Source organism: Meriones unguiculatus, chromosome 20 (assembly GCF_030254825.1).
Source record: "Meriones unguiculatus strain TT.TT164.6M chromosome 20, Bangor_MerUng_6.1, whole genome shotgun sequence".
NCBI lineage: Eukaryota > Metazoa > Chordata > Mammalia > Rodentia > Muridae > Meriones > Meriones unguiculatus.
In genome coordinates this window covers 64,449,140-64,464,599 of record NC_083367.1, presented here as the reverse complement: position 1 = coordinate 64,464,599, position 15,460 = coordinate 64,449,140, and the positions used below count along the sequence as shown (strand labels likewise).

The window sequence follows — 15,460 nt, the reverse complement described above, 5'->3', positions numbered from 1 at the left end:
CAGGGATGATGCTGGAGCAACTGTGATGTCTCACCTGGCAAAGGCCTCCTTGAAGCTCCTCCCCACTGCCTGCAAATTTACTTCTCGTGTTTACAGTGTCCTTTCTAAAAAAGAAAGAAATCCAAGTTGTGTTCCTGTTTTAGGTTGCCCATCTGCTCCACTCTGCAGTACACTAGCCTCCTAGCCTCCTGTGCCTGTGAGAAAGCAGTGTTTACAATCTCTGCACCAGTGGTCGAGAGCCCTGGTTTGAGCAGGATTTGAGCCCAGCGCTATGGCTCTTTACACCAGACTCAGGCTGTTTGCTGTGCTTCCCCCCCCGCCCCATCAATGGATGTCAGGTGAATCCAGCATGTGTTTCTTTTGGGGGCAGGGAGTGAAAGCTTAGCCTTTGGGGAGTCACCGTTTGTTAGAATGTTCTCTTCATCATTTCCAAAAAGCCTGGAGCCTGGGAATGAATTGCAAAAGGACGAATTATTGATGATGGTGAGAAGTGTGTATCTGTGATTCAGCTAGACAGCCATCAAAGAGGAAGGCTTTTGCGTAGCTGTTATGCTAAGGACATTCACAAGTGAAGTGTAAGATGCAGAAGAAAACATCAGTTGAACTGAAAAGTTTTTCTCATTAATGTTTTTCTTGAGGGTCACTTGTAAGTGTAAAATCTACCTGCAGCATTGAATAAGCTACAAATATATGGGTTGTTTCTGTTGTTGACCTTTTGGATGAAGCAACAAGAGGATGTGTAATAGAAAGTGGTATGGATCCTATCAGTGAGGCACGTGATGGTCCCTGAACAGCGAGAGTTAATGATTTATGAGGAGTGCCTTGCTATGCGGTGTTTTAAGGCATCGGTGGTCAGTGTGATTGTCAGGAGCATAGCGTCTTGTTGAGCACAGTCCGCCAGAAGCTGGGGGAAGGCCTTGGCCCCTGCTTCCTAAAGAGGCATTGCCATGACTCCTAGACACAGCCATGGCTTATAGGCTGTTTTCAGTGGCCGGGTCTGTTATCCATAACCTTGACAGCATGTGCAGTCGTGAGAGAGCTTTCCTGAGGCCTGCAATGTGCCCTGCCTCGCTCCTCCATTCTAGAAAAAACCCTGCAATCCTACACAATTGGCCTCTTTACCAAATATAGTAGCTGATATGTAGGTCTGCGTCCTTGAGAACTACCTAGATTTTTTTTTTCTTAGAAATTCTTCCAAAGAAGAACCGTGACTTCAGTTTATAAAAGTCTGACAAATTCCTGGATCTTTTGAAGCCAAGATGGCTAGACAGCTCAGTTCCTCAGTGACAGCCACCCCTGGCACCATAAAAACTTTGACAGCTTCTCAGTGACTTTGCCATTGGTATAAGATCTTTATTCTGTTCTCACTGCATGAGCTCCCAAAAGAAGCAGAGCTTCAATACAGGGTGACAGAATCTGGAGCCAGAAGGCTTTTGGATACTGTCCAGTCTCTGCCCTTTTTTTTTTTTTTCTGGTAGAAGATACTGATATTACTGAGGTCAGCAGATACAAGGGCCCTGTCTGTCTTGTCCCTAAACTTGGTGAAGGTGTGGACTCTTGCTTTACACGGTCCTTACTCTGTGAAGGCTGGTCTGCTGCTAGAGAGTGAGCCAGAGCATGTGAGACCGCTCCCTTCCCGTGAAGAGGACCTGGCCTGTGCGCACAGAGCCTTGGGCCTCATCAGCATGGAGAAGTTGTTGCAGGACAGCCAGGAGGTGCTTGCTGGCACAGAGATGAGTTAGATTCCCGTCGGTTTCCCCCTCTGGTTGCCCATGCTGGCACTGCTTCTGCCATCATTAAAACCGAGGGAGAAGCAGCTGTAAGGTGAGGGACCATGTGTTGGTCTTTGCTGTCCCCAGAGGAGTCTCCATGGACTCAGCAAGCATCTGAAGAAGGCTGAATCTCAGGCTTAGATTTTAAAAATAAGTAGATGGCAGAATCAGTCAGTTTAAAGGCGTACTGTGGTGTCTTACTATGGTATCAGGAATGGGAGCAGATAAACTCTAATACTTAAGCCAGGGCTACAGAAATGGGCTGTGCTCAAACAGGGAGCTGTGACTATGAACTGATACCTTTCTCATCCTACTCACCTCCAAACAGAATGGATGACTTTGAAATCACATGGTGTGCACTGCATCATGGCTAGCAACACAGGCATTCGAAGTGCTGAAGTTGCTGAGCTTTGCAAGGTTAGGTGACCACCAGCTTTCCTCTGTGGAAGAGCGACCTGATGCAGACAGACATTTGTGTGGCCTTACTACAGAGCTGCTGTGGCCTGTGCTGGTGTGCACCGCATGTCCCCTTCCCAGGCAGCTGCTCTTGAGATGCATCCCTTGTGTAATTCACATCCTGTGTTGCTGTTCAGGGGCACAGTACCTTTCTGTGTTTTGCTCTGAGGCCAGTGTGATGCCATTCGGCTGGTGGACATAGAGCCGCTGATGTGGAAACACGTTAACGGAGAGAGTGCATTAAAATGTCAGAGACAAGCCAAAAAAAAAAATCCACAGCTCAGGCTGCTGGTTAGAGTGGAAGCCCTGTGCTGAAGACAGTGAGTGATTTGAATTAACTAAGATTTAGCCCTTCAGATTTTGGACAATTAGGTTTCAACATAATAGCTGTGATTTGAAAAGTCATGTTATTGCAAGACAAAGAGAACATATTTGAAAGGCTGAAATAGAGTTTTTATTTCTGAAATTAGATATAAGCCTTTGTGTTATCATCTAAATACTGTGCTTTCATTCTTGGTCCTTTTTTTTCTATTCCAAATTTAGAATACGAATGAATATTATTATATCATTTTAAGATTATGATTTCAGTTAACTCTTTCAGAGTTACAAAACTATTACAGAGGCTATAAAATACATTCATAAGTCTTCAAATAAAAAATGGTAAAATATAAATTGTAAAAGAACCAAAGAGTTTTTTCTTTAAAAGATGAGACCCAGTGAATCAAATTATGAAATGTACAGCAAATCGTCAATGTACTCGCATCCATAATCTAATGGGTGACTGTCACTCCAGCCATGGGAGGGGTAGGGGGACAGGCCATGTGCCTGTGTCTTGGACAGATATGTCCTGGATGGTTCTGTGTGGAAAGCTGACTGCCCTGAGCACTTTCCAGAACCCCTACTCCTTCAAAATGCCCATGACAAGCTTGGGCGAGAGTGTGGCAGAACCACCTTCTCCCTGATGGGCATCAAGCCAGAAAGCCACCTGGAGCTGGTACCCCGTGTGGGATTAGGAGGAACGGGGCTTGAGGCAAACCTGATACTTGAGCTTGTTAACTCAGTCCAGAGCTCATCCCCACAACCCTGCTCACTCTGATGTCTCCTGACCTCAAGATGCTCCTTGTACTCTCAGTAGACAAAGGATCCGCCCCTTTTGCTAGTCTCTCCATGCTCTAGACTGTCCTTCCACTGAGGGTTCTATGGCCCTGCTTGCTGCTCTAAGCCCCTCGACTTTGCTTCTGACCTCATCAGCCCTACTGTGGTTTTCACCCCCATGCTCTGCACATAAACAAGCCAGATCAACCCATCTAGAGTCAGCATCATTGTATACCCATTGGGAATACTCAGCAATGTGACCCAGCATACCCCAGTTCCTCAGAGTTAGGAAATGCCAGTTGTCACTGCAGCCAAGGTCTCCTAGGTCAGCCAGCCAGGCTCTCGGACAACACTGGTGCGGCAGTCTCGGCCCACAGCAGTTTTTACTGGAGACAGGAGAGAAGGTACGGGGTGAGCAGAGGGTGTGCTCTGGGGCTGGGTGTCCTCCAGTTTGGAAGTGCTGAGGTGACCTCCAAAAAGACCACAGGGAGGAGCAGACTGTTGACGGCTCCTGGCAACCTTAGTTTACTGTATTAAGGACCTTGGAATGTCACCCTATTAAGAGGACTCCCTGTGAGTCCCTCTTAATCTTGTGCTTCATACTTATGCTGACCTGTACTTATGTCATTGGCAAACCAAACAAAAGCAGACAACCATGAAGCCATAAGATTGGTCCCTTGCTCCTGCTGGATTGCATTTGTTAAGGCACCTGCAGGCAGGTGAGTCCTGCGCGCTGCTGTCACCAGACAGGGCTTCTGAGAACCCAGTGGTGTCTTGCTTTCCTAAGTTCAATAACTTTATGGTCTAGCCTTACTAAGAAACTTGGAGGATTATTCTAAAAATCATAAATGATAAGCTGTGTGTGGTGGTTCATACCTATAATCCTAACTCTTGGGAGGCTGAGGCAGGAGGATTACCACAAGTTCAAGTCCAGCCCGGGCTGTATAGTGAGCTCTGGGCTAGCCTGGAAACCCTGTAAGAATAGAAAAGAAAATCAGAAATCGTGATGCTACATTTGTGTTCTTTGGAGAAGTACATTGCTTGTTTGTGGGCTTGTGAAATATTGCCAAGACATGAGTATATAGGATGGGGGACTCAAGAACCAAATTAATTTTGTAAGCTGAGTGACAGGTCTACTAAGGTACTAAAGAGCTCAGTAAATGCCTGCAAGATTATATATATATATATATTCTCAATTATATCACCGCTAGAGCATCACTTTGATTACGCCTCAGTGCTTGTTAATTGGCCCCTTAGTCTCTGCCAAGATCACATACCCTCTATGTCTGAGACTGGCATTCCCAGACTTCCAGGACCCCTGAGCCTCCCTCTGTTCAGATACTTCAGGCACCGTCCCTCGTACTTGTCACCTGGAGGGGAGTGTTGAGGTAGGACAAGGACATGCAATATGGCCGTCCCTAGCCCTGCACAGGAGCAGCCCTCCTTGTGAATGAACTGAGAGTCTTCTTAACGTTGTTAGAACCTCCAGATTAAGTTAGCATCTTTAAGTACCATACAGTTAGAAAGGGGCATTTTATGTGGGCTCCTTGATGACCACTCAGTTTTCTTTCATGCAGTATGCACCTCAGCTTTCTCAGAGTAGAGGACTGTGTCATTGTGTGTTAGAGCAGGTGGACTCTTGCATGGTACCAGAACCCGGAAGGGTCCTGGAGCCACCTCCGCCAGGAAAAGCACAAGCTCTGAGACCCACTGCTGCCCTCTGTACTCCACACGCAAGGCAGTGGGCATCCTGAGAACCAGCAGGAGAGGACTACAATGGAAATCTCTGAAATGACTGTGTTCAAAATCTCTTAGTTCAGTTTTGGACAATTACTAATAAATGGTACATAAAACAGAAGAGTAGACTCAACAAATCACAGTCACCTTTGAAGATGAAGAGATCATCCTTAGTCATCAATAAAATCCAAACGACCAGACTCCGTATTTGCATTTTCTTTGTACTCTGATGTCAGCACCTTTGAGTGCCGCCGGTTTTATTGGCCTGGGATTGCTTAAGGACAGTTTAGACACCAAATGAAAGGAAGGGCTGGATCCTCAAACCATAAAGGGGTGCTGCTGTTGAGTGGTGGGCTAAAGCTACAAAGAGGAAAGATGTTTGTGAAGGTGTGAGCTTCGTGGGACCTCAGTGAGGTACAGAGCCTGACAGGAAGAGCCTCACAAAGACTCAGAGAGGAACAGCTGGGTGGAACAGTTTGGAGGTGACTCGGAGCATATGCCAGTTACAGATGCACTCGGGGCAGAGAGATGTTGCCCCGGAGAGTTGGGCCTCTGCACTGCAGAGAGCGTTCTGGGCTGTGGGCTGGCCAAGCACCCACTGCTCCTCTGCTCAACCTTTCCATTCTCCCGTCCATCAAAGAAGAAAATGAAGCTTACACTTCTCCACAGTGTCTCATTCACTCTGTGTCCTCCACCCTGTCCAATCCCTTTTCTTATTTTGCCCCCTTCTTCTGGGGCACCGGTCACGTCTTTCCAAGAGCTTCATAGTAGCCTCCTGAGGCCACACTTATGTGCTGCCAACAGCAGAGGACGGTGTCTTTAAAACCTGAGTCTTCTGTTACCTCTCTGATGTTAAAAGTGTCCTAGACCTCTCTGTTTCGTAGGACAAGGACAGAGCCTCAGAGAGCCAACAGTGAGACCCTTACTGGACTGCACTTACACCAGACGGAACCAAGCTTCTGTGGGTCTTTGCTCCTCACTAGCTAATTTTCATTTAGCAGATCTGAGGTGGGTGTGGCTCAGCGAACACTCTTCCCTATTACCACAAGGCCAGCTGATGTGTGGACCTCTCTCTCTGTGATAAGCAAGCTTATAGCTTTGTGCAGGGATATGGGTGCTTGTTGTTGGTTGTTTGGCCATTGCTATGTTCCTTGAACTTACTGTCCCTAGTCCCATGTGCGGCCCCAGCCCTGGGCAGATAAGTGTGAATGTAATAGATGACTGAATAGAAGGGATTTCTGCATGATTTTACTTAATCTAGCATGTTTTCTTGCACAAAGGGTATGGAACACTTATGTTTTGTTTAAGTAGCCTGTGGTCCTGTTTTTTGTAGAAACCCACAGTTCTTAAATTAAGGGCACCCTAGTCTGTTCTGTGTCTCTCTTCAATAATTGAAATGCAGTCTTGCCCTCACAGGATTGGCTGGCCAGGGCCACTGGCTCATGGGAATCGTGTCGTGATTCTGGAAGCAGCACTGTCAGGGCAGCTGCTGAAGGCATGCTGACGGATTTGCTATGGCAAAAACTGACCCAGGCAGGACAGCCTGCTTCTGCACGTGGCTTGTGTTGCTTGAGGGGCATACATACATTTTTCTCTCTTCAGATACTAGAATGAACATTAGTTCAGTGGGGGTTTTTTTCTCAGTACTCTTTTGGAGCTGTCCCCATGCAGTTCTGCCTGAAATCTGTTTTACCAGTGAAGCACGACGGGTGTGTGGAGGGTTTGTGTAAAGCGTTTTCAGTGAGGGGCTTCCCTGGGAATCAAAGCATATGAAGAAGTAAACCCAGCTGGTTAGGGTTTCAAGGCCCAGTTCTAACTGCCAGCACAGAAGGTAGAGTGTCTCAAATGTCAGTGCTAGCCTGGTTCATTTTGTCAGGACAACATCTTAACTGCTTCCCAGTGCTACTGCAGAGCAGGTGACGTATGTATGGCCCTCACTCTCGTATTGCAGTATGGCTTTGTATTCATTCTGCATATGGGCTAGGAGCTGTTCTCTGCTGGGCTCTTCAGGGTCCTCATTCACATGGGGGTCCTGTGCCCAGGGCATTCTTCTGTCTGTCCCTGTTCTTCAAATATACTCACACTTTTCCCCGTCCCTTGAAGGGAAAAACAAATGTTAATCACCAAAATAACAAGGCTTTGCCTTTCTGGCAGCCCCAAACCATGGACTTAATCTCATTGACTGTGGTTGGCTAGGAAGCCAGATACTTGGAACCATGTAGGTCTCCTGTAGGAATTTATGCTAAGATTTTAAACATGAACTTAAACCACAGCAGGGCTTTATTCCCCATTTTTGCCTTAAAATTGGTTTAAACCAGTTAAATGGTCACTTTAAAATTAGTGTTTGCCTCTGCTTTTCCCTCCAAAGCCAGGCCTGTGAGCAGAGTAGTATGTAATCCTAAAGAAATCACCAAGGTTTTTGTTTGTTTTTTAAATAAGAAACTCCAGAAGTGATTGTGAGGGTACCCCACTCATAACCTGGCTTAGAAGGTGGGTATTTTGTCCCCTTCATTGCTGCCAACATTGCTTACCAGCAGCCCCCATAGCCAGGTGCCAAGAAACAGTTGGAAGCATCCTGTTAGGAAGGATAGGCAAGTTTTTAGGGATCCTGTCCAGTTTTGTTTCAAGGTAGGGCGACCATGACAATCCTAATCCCAAAGCCTTCTGTTTCTGGTGTTCAGAGACAAGGTCTCAACCTTTGTATGCTGGGTCGCATGGCCCTCTTGCCTTAGCCTTCTGAGTCCCATGATCGCAGGTGTTGTCCATACCCTGCCCCCAAGCCTTCCTAACAGCCTTCCTGGACAGAAGTACATCCATAAAGAACTGCCCCTTAAATCTGTCAGCATTCTGCTCCCAGCACCGTCCTCAGCTGTAGAGCAGCATCTGCTAGCAGAGTTACAGGAGGCAGTGGGGAGTCATCCTGGAGCTGCCATGGCCTGTTGGTAGTATACGCCAAGACCAGTAGCTATTCCTGGAGGCACAGCATCCCCATGAGCTCCACAGAACCCATGAGCAATATCAGCTTAGCTCAAATTCCTAATACAGCTCCAACAAGTAACTTTCAGAAAGCACAGCTGCGAAAGCTGCTGCACAAAACTGATCACAAAGAGGAGCTTCCTGGAGGCTAAAACTGGGGTGATGCAGCAAATCACTTAAAACTGCACTTGAAGCTGAGACAACAGAGACCATCCTCCCACAAGAAAGCCCCCTAGTACTGAAATGCCATCCCATCAGATTCTTCCATTGAAAATGTCTTCCGAAGGGGCTGAGAGATTGCTCGGTGGTTAGGACCACTGTTTCTTGCAAAGAACCAGAGTTTGGTTCCCACAAAGTGTCTCACAATCTTATGTAACTCCCATTTCCAGGGCATCTGATGCCCTCTTCTGAGCAGGCACACGTGGTACACATACTAACATGCAAGCAAAACACTCATGCACACAAAGTAAAAATAAATTTTAAAAAGGGGTAATGTCTTAAGTGGAAAGTTCCAGAAAAAAGCTGATGGTGCTGATTTCCTTTTGCAAGTCACCTTAGGAAAGGATGCAATGGTCCAGAAGGCCCCTAAGGGCGTTATGTGCTTCAGGGCACCTTCTTGGGAGTTCAAAAACCTAAGTGCACAGAAAGCACATCAGACATGTCAGTGCTGAATGTTAGGAATGCTTGCTGTCCTCCATGGCACACCCCTTCCACATTCAGAGAGAAACACTGAAGCCCTCGTGACAGGAGTGATTTGTTCTCAGACCCCCAGTGGCCCTGGGCAGTATGGCTAATGTCAGAGTTTATAGCCACACTTCAAACTACAGGTGTGGGAACTGTGGCAACTGACAACTCACAGCTACCCTGACTGCTAAGTCTTCGTCTGTTTTTCTGTTCCTTTAAGTCTCTAAGTTTTTACCTATAACATGCCCCCTCGTTGTCTTGTGGTGATTGGTGGGCACTGCTAATGATTAGGAGATCATAGATCAGGGTCAGAGGCTGGTGTACTTTGTCACCCTCCTGGCGAGTTTCCTGTTCCCATTGTCTTTCCTGCCTTCATATGAGCAGGTGTCCCAGGAGCCAGTAGTTTCATACATGCTACACTACGGGATACCGAATGGTAGACGCTTTAAGGTGACCATAGTTAGCAATGGCTGTCACAGAGCAGAGTGTGCTCTCTGCTGGGTGCTTAAGAACATCATTGAGACCCATGCAGCCTGGGAAGGTGGCTCCTACAAGCGCCTGGCAGCCTAGAGGTCGGTCCTCACTAGGGCGGCGCTCTGACGCTGGTCAGCAACTTGCGGGTATTTGCATTGGCTTCAGAGCCACGCACACACCACCCTTTCAGGAACGTCTTCCCAAGTCCCTCGTGAGAATGGGTTCAGAATTTTCCTGATTTGTACTGTTTATAAGAAGAAAAACAAATACTTAAACCTTTGATACTTTCATTTAAAAAAAAATAGATCCTAATTTAATTTCTTGTACAAGTCAGAAAATTGAGTCTGCTAGAAATTGATGCACAGAAGGAATATTCTTAATAGTTTTGAACATTAATTTATGTGAATCTCTTAAATCTTGTAAAAATGTTGACTGCTATATGTTAAGAGCCACTGAGGTCGCTTAGAGAATGAATAGGAGGTGGTTTGGAGCAGGGAAGGGAAGACTGAGGCTAGCCCTCTTCTCAGTGTCTGTCCTAATAGGGGCAGCAGCATAGGCGCGCTTGGGCAAGCTTTTGAAAGGTGTGTTGTTTACGTGAGGCAAGCTTACCTTGTGCCACATAAAGGCTCATCACACCTGAGCCAGGCCCCCTGCTGAAGTGGGGTTCTCTCTGGGCAAACCACAGCTCCATGCCACTTAGCACAGCCCCTCCCCCATCTCACTGACACAGCCAAGAGTGAAAAGAGTGTTTCGTACTGAACATGGCGTGGAACTGAGTCCCTAAGAGATGCTATCTCTGAAGTGAAGCCACTTTAGCTTTTCCTTCCTGTGACTCCAGTCCCAGGAGTCTGCCGTCCTCCTTCAACCACGTGTGTAGATGCTGTGTTTTTAATAGGGCCTAATTTTAGAAAGTTAAATAACAAGAAAGAGGTGGAAGCAGGGCTCTCTCTCATACCCGTTATATCAGAAAATCTGGGGAAAGAATTGTTTCAGTAGCATCCTTACACTGCTCCAGGTTTTTTTTTTTCTCATTTCTTGACTCTGGTTTTGATGTGAGGGTGCTAAGCAATATGAGTTATCCGAGCCTGTTAAGCCTTAGGGCTGGAGAGGCGGCTCAGTGATTAGGAGCACATGGTGTTTGCACAGAGGACCCGGGTACAGCTCCCAGCACCCACGTCGGCAGCTCCCAACCTCTGTGACTCCAACTCCACAGGGATCCAATGTCCCGGGCCGCCATGGCACCTGTACCCTCACATTCATCCTCTCTCTCTCTCTCTCACTCACACATACACACACACAAATAAATCTTAATGCAACATCAGGACTGGGGATATAGCTCTGCCTTAGATTGGTGGGCTAGGCAACTGGAACAGGGCAGGGGGCAGAATGGCCCAGGATTTGATCCCTGGTGCCAAAAAGGATAAAGGGGGGGGAAGCATTTTTTTTTTAAATAGACATTGATTTGGCTTGCTTTTGTAATTCCTGTTTTTATTTCAAGTCCCTTACTCCTGCTTCTGTTTATCTTGGGCATTATGAATAATAACTCAGAACACTTGACATGATTAACAATGAATGTATCTTTATTTGTACAACTTGTGAATAGCACATTGAATATTTACCCACCCGCGGAGTTAAACCTCTCTGAAACGTACCAGGTCTGCCCCAGCATCTTGCGGTGGCTGCCTGGGGCACGGGGCAGCCGACAGGGTGTTCAGTGTGTGTCCTGTTCTCTCTCCCTGCAGGCAAGGCAGTTTTCCTGGCATGAACCAGAGTGGACTCATGGCCTCCAGCTCTCCCTACAGTCAGCCCATGAACAACAGCTCCGGCCTGATGAACACACAGGCCCAGCCCTACAGCATGACACCCACGATGGTGAACAGCTCCACAGGTAGCCAGCGCCCCCACTTTTGATGGTCACCCTGTTCTGTCTTCCTCTCTCCTCTGCGGTTGCACAGTGAATGTGCGCCAATGGCCTGAATAGACGGATGCCCCAGTGCAGGTGGGATAAAGTCCTTAGGAAACTTGCTTAGTCTGAGGCTTGAGGTTACTGTATACTTGATGTAAATCTCTCTCCCTTGTTTGCATACTACATCACCATGCTTCAAGTGCCCTTGGATATGAGCCATACATTCTACATTCTCTTTATCCTGGAGAGTCATGAAGGGGACTGCAGGGTCCCAGAGGCAAACATCTAGGGCATAAGCTATCGAAGAAGGAAGGGCTGATACAGCTTTGGAGATGAAGACTTTCCCTGGGTGTGGCAGGTGGCAGCTTCCTGAGTACTGTCTGCAGGTTGTCTCTAGAGGGAACTGGCCTGGCTGTGGTCAATTCTCTCAGTCCCCTTTTTAATCTTAATGCTTGCCTTCTTGTGAAATCAAGCCTGTTGAGTGCATTACGGTTTCCTGTCCAATTGTGAGCGTTGTCTACAGCCCTTAAGCCACTTGTCAAATCCAGAGCTTCTCAGGGATTTGAACCATCAGAAGTGAGAATCTGGCACTCCGTTGAGTGGTAGCATCCCTTTGGGTAGAGTTTGTCCATTGTTTCACAGAGGCTTGATGTAAGGATAGAGAGTCATTCAGAGCTTTGGAACATGTCGGGACCCCATTGTGAGCCCTAGCTCCTGTGGTCATCATTTTCCAGCTGGTCCATGCTCTCTATGTCTGTGTATCCTGGAGAGGCCCACACTGCTCTCCGGAGCTCTCTGTCAGAGGGAACTGCCCGACAGGGCCAGGCACATTACCTGCAGGAGCTGCAAAGCCACTCATTTCCGGGGCTCATTTAACAGCCGTCCTGATTACGCCTCTATATTTAGAAAAAACACTGACTAACGTGTAGGTCAAAACAGGGTTTTCAGTCCCTGAAATACCCATTCCTAGTATTAAGCAGGTGGTGGCTCAGGGGGAACTGAAGTATGCAGATCAGCAGCTGCCAGCTGGGAGCCACCTCCTCTCTGCAGTACCACCCAGGCCTTAGAGGGGCTGGCTTGAGATGGCCCATGTTCTGTCTGGCTTCCTGAGATAAAATTACTTCTGAAACTGGAATCTATTTCTATCTGCTGTTAGCGATACTCATTCTTCCCTTATCCTCTAAACCCCAGAGCCCCCAAAATGCTAATAACAAACAGATAGCACATGGCCCTGACTAAGAAGATGTATGCATTCTTAAGAAAGAGCCAGTTTTATGGGGATTCACAGAAAGGGTTTCATTTTATTATTCAGATAATTCAGCGATTCATTGCTTCCTGCAGAGGAAATCTGTTCAGTGAAAGGCCATTTATCCTTACAGCTTTCTGTATAGCATGATAGTATATTTCTCATGGCATTGTGCATTTCAAAATATTGAATTTTTAATAATTTAAACATTTATCAAATTTTGTTCTACACATTTATGTGATTTTATTTTCACATTATTAAGTTGGATGCTACCTGATAGAAAGTAATCGCTCAGCATATCTGAGGAGTATTGACCATCTAGCATTTCTATGTCTGTTAGCATGTCTGTGTGAGTCTCCTGTGCATGTGTAATCTCCAAGAGGAGCAGGAATGACAGGATATCAACAGTGCTGCTCCCTGGAGCTGGGTGCCACGTTACACGGTGGGAGTGGCTCATTGCAGCATCCACCCACGCTTTGGGACCATGGAGATAAAGGACCACAGGTAGCGGCAAGGCATTCCTCCATCACGGTGCCTACAGAGGAAGGAAGGTGCCAGGGATGCGGGCAGGGGCAGAAGTGGGGCTTTCTGAGATTCCCTTCACGGTCCCCCTACACCCCTAGCTTCCCAGCATTCCTTTCTCTGAGCCACAGAGTAGTGTTGTGGAAGGTATACAGCAGCAAATAAACGAGCAAACAGACCTGCGAACTCATACTGTCACCGGCTTCAGTGACAGGAATCAGTCTGAGCATAAATGTGGCAGCCATCTCTTCCCAGAAAGTGCCCTGCCAGCCCATGTCAGATGGGAAGCAGCGGAGATGTTCCCTCTGACGGAGCAGTTTGGGTTCAGTGGGATGTTGATGGTCTCTTCACTTTTAGGATTGAAATTTGTTTTTAGCAAATTGGATTAAAAGCTAGAATCACTTAATATTGTGAGCAAAAGTACGAGTCATAGTTAAGGTTCAGTAGAGCCCTATGCCAGACCTGTCTTGTGAGTTGGGTCCACTTCTTTTTTGTTGCATTTGTAGCACACTTACTATGTGCTTGTCTGCTCATGAGTCCTCACCTTCAAGTGAACATCTACGTTCCTGTGACAATAAAACCTACTGCCTGGAGCTCTAAGTTTGCCTGTGCAGGACAGCCCTGTGGAGACAGGCATTTCCAGTATGCTGCCCTGTGGATGGAGAGCCAGCCACGCACTGCTAAAGTGAAGCCTCCCCACGAGGAGCCTTGGCCAGGGTCTGAGTCCAAAAGCGAAGTGCCCCATTGCTCTCCTACTTACACAGTGGGCACCCGCTCTGGCAGCCCTTTACGAAGAAAGAAGGCCAGTTGCACTACCCCAGAACTACCTGATGACAGCCTGTGACAGCTACAGGGCCTCTCTGAATTCTGAGGGTGTGTCCAGGAGGCTGTGTTACTAACCAGCTCCTAGGGTGATTCTCAGATTCACAGACATGACAGCCACAAGATAAGGGAGTATTTTGCTCAGTGGTCGCTTGAGCAGTCACCTCCACCTTCAAGATAAAAAGAAGGTGGGCAAACCACGGAAGCCTAGGGGCTTGATACTTTATGACAGCCAAAGTTCTTAAGCTAGAAGACAAGTATGCTGGGGTCATGCCAAAGTATATCAGCATGCCATGCTCCCTGTGCTCACCCTGGCTGGAGACAGGTGTACCTTCTATGGTAGGCCAGGCTTCAGAGGCCCACTCAGACTGACACCTGCACATCATGTCCTCCTCATGCCCACTGGCACTCCTGCAGAAGGTTGTGGTGAGAGGAAAGGTCTTCCTGCCAATGCTGTGAGGAAGAATGTTTTCCTGGAGATCTAAGACAGCCTAGGCTACACAGAAAGAGAATAGCAAAAAAAAAGAGCGGGGGGGGGGGGAGTGGCAACAACCAATTCATGAACATTGTAGGCCCTTGGTGTGTTAGCGAATGACAAAATATCTCTAGAATATGGGATATTACCAAGACATGAAAAGAGCATTGCATGTCTCACAGCCTTCTGGGAATTGTTGCAGCCTTGCAAAGAACTGAGAGAGAACCTGGGAGGAGGCAGGTTGGCTTCACTTAAGTCCTATGTTCCATGTGTTCTAGGGCATGTATCAAATCCAGCTGCCTTAGGACCTTGACCCCGGGTGGCTTTCAGAAGTCGTGTTAGCTCTTAAATTCCAGTGGTGGAGCAGAGGCTATGCTTAAAACATTACATTTTACATCACTCGGGCAACCCCTGCTGTTGAGGCAGATCCCACCCAAACCTCACACCCTGGATCTCTGGGAACTGGAGAAACAGCAGTTCTGGGTGGAAAGCATCCCGACAGTGGTCTGTTCTCTTTCCCAAGGAAAGAGGAAAACATAGTGCCCCTGAGAGACACTGCTCTGGAGGGATGCAGATATATGGCACTGTACAATGATTCTTTGAAATTTTGGTTAAGTTAAAACTAAGCATTTCAATAAAAAAAAACCACAGTAGGAAAGACGTGCGATCGTATAATAAAAGATCGTACATTGGGCTTCATGTCCCTCCATTCCTGTCTCTTATTAGAGTGACAGGACAGTGCAAGCATATTTACATATCCAGGGTGCCCAGGTTAAAAGGGAATGAAGAAATTTGGGGCGTTTCAGATGTCACATATGCTTATATTCATTATGAAATCAGTGTGAATTACCGCTGATTATTATAGTGCAATTGGCTTAGTTCTTTCTGCTTAAAATTACTTTTGTGTACATTAATGTGTGAAATGCATGAAACATATTACTATTCCTTCTGCCAAAATATTATCTAGGCACAACTTACAAATACTGGCAAAACAGCCTGCCGCCACCTCTGGAGCAGCAGGGTTGGCAAAGCTATGGGTTGTGACCTTCCCTCTCTAAATTGTCCTGGCTTCCATGGCTCCGAGAGCCACCCCGCAGGAGAGCAAGGCTGTGTAAGGCCATGCTGATGTTCACGCGCAGGCCCCTTTCGTCCTGCACTGCTTTTCTTTCTTCCTCTAAGTGTCCAGGCTCACTAATTCCTCCCTCGTTGGGCCCTGCAGAGAAGCCACGGGAAAGCAGCCGCTGCCGAACGAGGCAGTCCTCTGCTGTAACATCACTCAGCTGCGTTTTTTTTTT

General features: G+C 47.1%; 1 protein-coding gene across 1 annotated transcript in view; it reads left to right on the top strand.

Annotated features, from left to right (window-relative positions):
- Arid1b (AT-rich interaction domain 1B) overlaps positions 1–15,460 on the top strand; it is a 350,803-nt gene that overhangs the window by 300,947 nt on the left and 34,396 nt on the right. The window contains 1 exon segment of the mRNA XM_021649052.2: positions 10,937–11,082. Coding sequence (XP_021504727.1) covers positions 10,937–11,082 — 146 coding nt within the window.